General features: G+C 41.7%; 1 protein-coding gene across 4 annotated transcripts in view; it reads right to left on the reverse strand.

Annotated features, from left to right (window-relative positions):
* Arhgap18 (Rho GTPase activating protein 18) overlaps positions 1–9,067 on the reverse strand; it is a 220,621-nt gene that overhangs the window by 2,335 nt on the left and 209,219 nt on the right. For all 4 annotated transcript variants that reach the window (XM_026786410.1, XM_005360897.2, XM_013351448.2 and 1 more), the window contains exon 13: positions 3,323–3,447. In XM_026786410.1, coding sequence (XP_026642211.1) covers positions 3,323–3,447 — 125 coding nt within the window. The remainder of the gene's footprint in view (positions 1–3,322; positions 3,448–9,067) is intronic.

Consider the following 9,067-nt stretch of genomic DNA (forward strand, 5'->3'; position numbering starts at 1 on the left):
ACACACACATTATAATTCAGTGATTTTTGGTCAAAATTTTCTGTAAAAGAATTACTTAGCCAGGTGGTGGTGGCTCATGCCTTTAATCCCAGCACTCAGGAAGCAGAGACAGGTATTCTGTGAGTTTGAGGCTAGCCTGGTCTACAAGAGCTAGTTCCAGGACAGGCACCAAAGCTACAGAGAAACCTTGTCTCAAACAACAACAACAACAACAACAACAACAACAACAACAAAATTACTACAAAAGCTTGCTAAAACTTTAGTGCCAAACTTTACATTTCTAGGAGGAAGCTCAAGAATCCGCTTTTAAAATCCTCTGCAGTGTGTCGTTTGGGGGTTAGAGAAGTCGTGGGCTATTGATAAGGGTGCAGAGGAGAGGGACTGGATTGATAGCTTAACAGTTGTGGCTATTCTTCCAGAGGACTAAGGTACGATCCCCAGCACCCACGAGGTGGATCACAACCAGCTGTAACTCCAGTTCCAGGGAATTAAAATACCCTCTTCAGACCTCCACAGACACTGTACACACGGCGTACAGATACCTGTGTAGCATGCCAAAGGGAGATGCCGCATGGAAGCAGGAAGAAAATTAAGCAGTCTGACTCTTCCAGCTATGAGAATTTCCTGGCATAGCAGCAGCTTTGCCAAGCAGTCTGACCATCTCTGCTTGGTTCTCTGATTATCCAATCTTCTCTCCCCACTGCTATGCCCACGACATCACTGTCTGCCCAGGACTGTGTACACACTCACACATCAGGTCCCCGTGTGGCCTTGTATACCATCCAGTGGTCATACTCTTATTCCAACCAAGAGTTACTGTGACTATAAAACAACCAGGGAATGTCATAAAAGACTTGACTTTAAGAATCTAGTTTAATATGGCTTTCAGCGTGATTCTCAAGTGTCTATATGGTTCTTTCATTTTCACAGGGAGCTGAACAAACTTTCTGAGCTAGAATAGCTTTCATATGAAGTCAACAAATTCATAAGTATTGATGGAAAGGCATCAATACTTCAGCAAACACTGATGAATGGCCAATTTGCTGTACTTTTTGCCCATATGTGTGTGCATTGGCTTTGACAGAGAGAGCAGGAAAGTGAATGATGAAGAAAAGAGAGCTCCCTAATGGTCCCAAACAGGCAGAATATAAATGGGGGAGACACAAGCACATGGTAGAGAATAACAATAGTACAGCCATTGGTTGAGTATGTCACTCACTCTGTGGCTCAGATAAACATCAATAGGACCTAAGGGCCACTTTCCTAGTCCACACTCACAAGACTGTAAGGCGGTCCTATTCTGTCTTGCTCTTCCTAAAGGAGAATGGAGACTTTAACTCAGACATGGAACATGTTCAGCAGAACTTGCCAAACCTGAGGACCCAGAACCCATACGGGGGGGAAGGAGAAAACTGATTCAGGTACCGTGGCATGTGCACTGTGCACATGTAAATGTACACAAAAGAAGGAAAATGTTACCATTTCAAAGAGCAGCCTGAGTGGAAGACAGAATAGCATGTAGGTGAATATACTGACTAATGTTTCATGCTGTACATCAAAATATTAAGGATCCAGCTGAACAAGACTGTACCATTTCATGAGCATTTACGCTTGGAAAATCTAAGTAGAAAAGATGAGCAGCAACTGAGTTCTCGGAGCTTGCAGGATGCTCCTGACTCGATCCATCCAGACCCCCAGACACATTCTGGGAGGGACAGGAACATGCCCTTGGAGAGAAGAAGCGTCAAAGGTGGCAGCTGCAGGTGGGAAGGAGCAAGAGAGAGGGTTGACTTCATTGTAGCTGAGACACTCCAGGGAGGAAGGATCAATCTGAGAAATCCCTAATGCTCCTGGCCCCCAATTCTGAGAGATTCATCTTGGGAAGGCTTAATGCCAGGCATGACTTCCAAGAGCTGGTGTGGACGGGACATAAGGGGCTACTTCTGTGGACATGAATACAGGTTCATATTTCCAGCTGTCTGACCTGGGGCTAATATCGTGTTCCTATCAGTGAAAGTGAAGGAAGGATTGTATTTGCAGCAGACTGCTACAGCAAGGAAGTTTATGTTGGGAGCTCTGGCAATCCATCCTTTTTTGCAACTTAGGAGATGGGGAGATGTGGTTCTAGTTCTCTAACACCTAGCTCAGAGTCTTAATCAGAGACAATCATTAGCATAAGGTGCTGTACAGACACTGCAGAGGCATTAGCAGACAATCTGACTGAAGCGCCACGTGTTAGAATGAGATGAAGCTCAGGAAAAGTGCAAAATGGGATCCTTTAAACTGAGATGCTGGATTTCTTTCAAGAATTTTAGATTGAGGCTGGGGAGATGACTTAGTGGGTAAAGGTGCTTGGTGCACAAGCCTGGGGACATGGGTTCAGTGCTTAGAATTCATATTGAGATGGAAAGAGAATGGACTCCATTAATTTGTACACACAAAGACACACACACAACATACACACACAACATAAACACACATACACATAACATACACACAGACATACACACAACATACACACACAGACATACACACAACATACACACACATAATATACACACACATACACACATACTAATAACATTTTTTAAAAAATTAGTTTCATAGCATAAATAGGGAGGATGTCATTAAAACTATTTTAAACAAAAATAAGATGTTTAAATGGAAAAAGCTAAAATCCCCAAAAGCTTATCAGGACCTCTCAAATTCGAGACAGGATGAACAGGAAGCTACATGGCCTATAGTGAGTACAGTGAGGGAGAGTAGAGCTTCCTAAGCATCTGCAGCATCTGCCCCAGGACAAAGAAGGACATGCTTGTCTCTGATGAGGACAGCCTGTTCTCCTCTTGTGACTTCAGACCTCAGGGACTGGGTGTCCTCTCTCAAGCATCCAAGCTTTCAGTTTTTAAATTGAAACATTCTCTTTCTGATTCATTAAGTTTCATAGAGAAAGTTGTGTCTTTTTATCTTGCTGCATCTTAATTAGCAATCTTTGAGGCAGCCTACAAACAGTAATTAACCTCCAACCAACATGTTCTGGAAGGACCGTTGAGTGGTCTCATGCACCAAGCTCATTGCAGGCGAACGGTGGAGGGCTGCTCACCCAGGCTGCCTGAAACGGGCTCAACTTGAACACAAGCCACCTCTGACGGTTCCCACCATTCCCTCCAGTGGTCTAATTATCAAGCCTGCTTTGTTCTTCTGATGGGAAGACGCACGTGCGCGTGCACACGCACACGCACGCGCGCGCACACACGAGGGGGCAGGGTAGTATAAATATAAAAGTGAGGTACCCCGCAGAATAATTAAAACAGGCCTTTACCTTTCTTGGCTGAGAAACCTGGCAAGCACGTCGCTGGCTTTTAGCTCTTCAGTTAGCTGTATTGCCATGGAAACTTTTGAAAGATGGGGAGCTTGCACTCGAATCACTCCCTGAGGAACGTCAGCCTGCAAAGCAATAATGACACTGGAACAAAGCTGACAACAGCTGGAACATGTAACTCCGTACAGCGCATTGTATGGGAAGTGTGCTTAACTACTACCCATTTCACTCCACTGCATAAAACCTTAACTACTGTATAATGTAATTTGCTAAATTACATCAAACCTCAAATATCCTCTTAATGGTGATAGGGGAACTTTATAATGCCTGTGCAGTAATGCTTAATTATTTTTAAAGATGTAAAGAATGACAGCAATAACCATTACTGCCATATTAAGTGCTGATTTCTGAGTGTTATCTACCAGAGAGTGCTTCCTCACGTAGCAATTTATGAAATTGAAACAGAAAGAAGTCACTCGGCGCTGTGGCTATGTGTGCTTTCACAAAACTGTCCCACCCAGTATCGAAACGTCCTCTATCTTTTATGTCCCCGGCTGTGAAAAAGAATGGACTCTTAATAATGTATTTGTACTATATTTGATGCCTACTTGGTTAACGAGCTTATTATTCTTTTGATTTTACACACTGCACTTACAAAAGACTGATTCTAAGCCCCCCACCCATGGATTTGCAGAACACTAGATAGATTTAGAGATACCAGTGAAACATTTTTTGAGGTTTGTAATATCTAAACGTCAGCTACAGCATTCAAAATAATAGTCTTAATTAATTCCTTAAATGGTTTTTGCTAAAACAAATACTAATTTATTATTTATAGCCATATGTCTTAAACAGACTTTAGAACAGCATGCTCAAATTATGTTTAAATATAAGTTCTTAAATATTACAAATACCCCCACTTAATTTGACCAAAATTTGTAAGTATCTACTGAGTACTATGTTAGTTCTGCTTACCCAGCAGATTAAAAAGATCCTCATCCTTTAGCATCCATTACTCCTATTAAATAGATTTGGTCTTGAGTTCCATTTGGTTTGAACGATAAAACATGAATATATTACAGATGTCATTGATATCATTGGGAAATGAAACTATTCTTCTAGAATCAGGCAAAAAAACAAACAGATGCCCCCTCCCAACAATTTAAAACTGGTTCTCAGTAACAGGACAAATTTCATATTGTAGTTACAGAGAAGAGAAACAGCACTGCTGAGGAGTGCCCAACAAACACGGGCACCAACCGCCAGGTCCAAGCCCAAGGCAGACCGTCAACTCCACTCTTTCTGAGGTTTGTAATCCAGCCTGACTACCTCAGTATGCTCTGACCTTGACGTGACCCTTCCCCCTAAACGGCTAGCCCAATTGACCTTTCTCTTTTAACTAGGAGATAAACTACTTTCATCTGCAACGTGCTGAAAATGAGCTACTTTAAAGAGTCTATGGGGCATTTTCTGATGGCGTGCTTGTGTGTGTGCATCATATTGTGTGACTGTGTGTGTTGAGAGTGTGATATCATGTGACTATATGTGTTGTGAGTGTGACTGTATAAATGTGATATTGTGTGACTGTGTGTGTTGTGAGTGTGGCTGTATGAATGTGATATTATGTGACTGTGTGTGCTGTGTGCGTATGGCTGTATGAACGTATGTGCTATTGTGTGACTATGTGTGTGTTCTGTGAGTGTGATAGTGTGTGATTGTGTGATTTTGTGTGTGTGTGTGTGTGTGTGGTGTTCCTGTCTGTGGTAAAACACAACTCAGACGGCAGGGCCTTCTCCCTTGGGATGGCTCCCCAGCTTATTTCCTACAGTGCCTATTCCACCCGATGGCTCGGTCTCAGCAACCCCTTTCCTCCATGGGCAGTGGGAAACATTAAGCGGCCACTGACCACTTGAACGTCGGAGAGAAAATTGCAGTTGTGGCAGGCACTGGAAGTAGCGAGGATGTATGTACTCATCCCTATTTAACTTGTCCACACAGTGAAAGCAGCGAACAAGGGCGCTGTGGATTAACATCCTCAATTCTCACTCTCTAATTTGTACAAGGCCCTCAGGGCAAGGCCAGGGTTTGCATATAACCACTTACTTTGGATGATGTAAATGTTAGGAAATCCTGGTTAAATCACAGGGCCAACTATATTTAAATTTCCTTAATGAAAGTAATAACAATAAAAATTATTTTCACAGTCACCTCTTATCCAGTCCTAAGGAATAAATATGTATGTGTTTGGATAAACTATAGTCAAACACTTGAGGAGAATAAGATAAAATTGCTTATTCAGAAGATTTACAGTGAACACTTTACAAACAAAAGTGGACCAGAAAAATAATATTTCATCGTGGAGATCTCAACAGTATGGCAACATCAGCAGCTACTTCTGTTTCCTTTCAATATTCCATGTGGTTTATTCTCCCATTTGGAAAAAAAAATCTATCCTCTCTGGCAGGTCCTTATCTTTGTTACAGGGTATCTTTCAACCAATCCTACACCAATAATAGAGGCTTATTTCAAACACCTTAGACTCCATGGAACCTACTATCCTATGGCTAATAGAATCAAAAGAAATACAGTCACTCAACAATATTTTCATTAGAAACAATGGAATAATGACAATAACATTTATAACAAGATACACCTGTTTGTATTTTCTTCCTGGTTAAAAAAATATAGGAGGTAGAGGCAAGCAGACCTCTGTGAGTTCGAGGCCAGCCTGGTTTTAACAGCTAGCTCCAGGACAGGCTTCAAAGCTAGAGAAACAGGAGAAACCCTGTTTCAAAAAACAAAAATTATTCTTCTGCACTTTTTCTAAGATTAGTACATTGAATTGCCTTTGTCACTTTGTATTGCTCCCCACACTCTGCAAAGCCAGAACTGTAGAAAAGGAATTTAATAATACTACCAAAGCTAAATTCAATGGTTGGTTCCTGCAGGAAGACAACAAGAAGTCCAAGAGCTCCAGCATTAGCATGTGCTTGCTTCAAGAGTAGCCCTCTCTTCTCCTAAGACATTCCTAAAAGGGCTAAACACCTGTACTAGCATGATCCATGTCCTACACCCCCTAAATGCATTCACAGAGTGTGGTTTCAGAGAGAGCAACAGGATTTCTCAAAAAGCACACCACTGAGTTTAAGCATTGTAGCAGAACTTCCATGAAAGCACTGCCTCTCACACACTCTTAGGATTTTGGAAGGAATAGTCTCAGGAACTTGTTTCTGAGGTATCTCGGAATTCTCAAGGACACATGTAATGTTAGGAAACTGTCATGTATGCATAGATGGCATCAGAATTGACTTTTCCAAAATTGGGGAGTCACATGGGCATTCTGCCACAGGCTCCTTGTGGATAAAACTATCCCTTACATTTCTGGCCCTCCACAAAAGGGGCTGAAGTTAGGCCGACTTGAGTTTATTGTTAACTCTTCCCAGACAAGGCTCTGCAATACAAGCTGACTCATCACAGCAAGTGGGTACATTACTGTCCCTAAAAGGCTTTCAGTCAGCCACTGGTAGCACATGGCACTTTCCCAGGTTGACTCTTGGACATTCCTAACAACTGGAGAACTTGCCATAAAACAGGGTGTGAGTCTTGTTTATATCTAAGACAGATGCAATCTCCACTTATTTAATGTATCCCATCCAAATGCCCCCAAAATACAGAGACTGAGATTGTGACTCAATATGACGATGCTAAACTATTTACACTATTGCAGAAGTATACCCAGTAGACAGTAAAGACAAAAATCTCATAAGTTGTTTTTAAAAGTTTTTGCTGAGTATATTAGCAAGGAAGGGCAAGTGATATTTATACAGAGATGATAAACAATAAATGATACCCAAGAGCTGATTTAAATGGTGTATGACAGCTTCGATCAAGCTCCAAACTCACACTGTATCCAGTACGAATGCTATTAGTATACTAATTACATTGAGCTGCCAAGCTTTGAAAAGACACCATGCCTGATCAGCAAGCCAAACAATATGTTCTTATTTATGCCATAACAGTAGCTGAAGCTATATACAGAGCAATCTTTGTGACCTTCACATTTCATGTGATGGATAATATTCTTGGCTGACAACTTGCCTACATCTGGAACTAACTAAACCTCATCTGGCTTGAGTACAGCTGCGAGGGATTTTTCCCTTAATTAAATCATTTGAAGTACGAAGACCCACTTTTAATACAGAAATTTTGAGGCAAGAAGATCCATCTTTAATCTGGACCATACCTTCTGCTGGCAACTTATATAAATGATATGGAAGAAGGCTGTTTGGTTTTTTGTTTGTTTGTTTTGTTGTTGTTGTTGTTGTTTTGCCTGCTTGCTCCTGCTGCTTCTGGCAAGCCCATTCCTTCATTGGCATCAGAACCTACGTCTCTAGGATTCAGGCATCTACTGAAGAACAGTGAGAAATCTAACCTCGAGATCTGGACAACTACTGGATACATGGGCCTTCTGTTAGTAGACAACCATTGTTGGACTAACTGGACCACAGCCTGAAAGCCACTCAAATAAATCCGTGCGCGCATGCGTGCGTGTGTGCGTGTGTGTGTGTGTGTGTGTGTAAACAGACAGATAAATACATAGATAGATTCATTCTATAAGTTCTGTTCCTCTAGAGAGCCCTGACTAACACAGATTTTGATACCAGAAATGGTTCTAGAGCACCAGAAGTATAACGAGGAATTGTTTAAGTATCTGTGATAGACTTTCCAATTTACCAACACCTACAGTTACTGAAGTCTCTCCCAGAAGCTTGGAGAATGCAGAAAGCCCATGGGGTGAACTATTTTAGAAACTTGAGGAGACAAACGCATGTGGTTATTCGGATTCTCCAGTCGTGAGAGGCAATGGATTCGCTGACGCTGCATATAAGACTTTTGACAGTTTGTGAGAAAATGAGGAGACTGGAGATTCTGCTTGGTTGCTCCTAGCATCTTTAGATAAACTGAAAAAGGGAAAGAATTAGCTCTGTGATAAAATTAACCAACTTCTAGCATCTCAGAATATGAGGAAGGACAAATATAAACTCCATGATAAAACTGACCAGCTCCAGAGGCACATAAACAGTCCAATGTTTCCTGAGGGTACCCTAGAAGAGAATCTTCTCTCCGGTAGCCAGAGAGCTCAAGTTGCAGAAAATTAAACCAAAGCCCTAATTATAAGCTTGGCTGAACTACAGCAAAAATTCAAGTTCCAGCCTCAGAGGGTGTCAACTGTTAAAGTAAGGGCATTACTTGGTCAAGAATGAGATCCTGTAACTTGGGATGGAGATGTGGGGGAGGACGCTATTGAAGCTGAGAACTTTGAACCCTCAGACTCTCAAGGGCTGAATGTCAAAGGCAGTAGTCTCTCCATGCTCAGCAGATGTACTCCCACCCCGTTACAGTGCTTTTTCCACCTCTGACTGAGTAAATTAATCCTTCGTTGTCTGCTAAAACAGCAGTGACTTCCTTTGAAGGAGATGCCAGGTGGAACAAAACCAATGTCCTTCAGGGCCCACCAGTAGTTCATTCTAGATCTATAAGCTGACTTAATTTTAGAGGGGAGAGAGAAAATGTAGTCCATGGGGAGGTGTGATAGGCTACTCAAGAGCTTAATGCCTTTGCTAAGTCATTCGAGCAGAATCTGTGAAGTCTGTGTGGGAATGGAGTTTAAAGGTGTGGGATAATGGTGGAAGGAACATAAAACTGGATGAGACTGAGTTGTTGTTGTTTTTTTTTTTTTTTTTT

This window comes from Microtus ochrogaster, linkage group LG4 (assembly GCF_000317375.1).
Source record: "Microtus ochrogaster isolate Prairie Vole_2 linkage group LG4, MicOch1.0, whole genome shotgun sequence".
NCBI classification, from domain to species: domain Eukaryota; kingdom Metazoa; phylum Chordata; class Mammalia; order Rodentia; family Cricetidae; genus Microtus; species Microtus ochrogaster.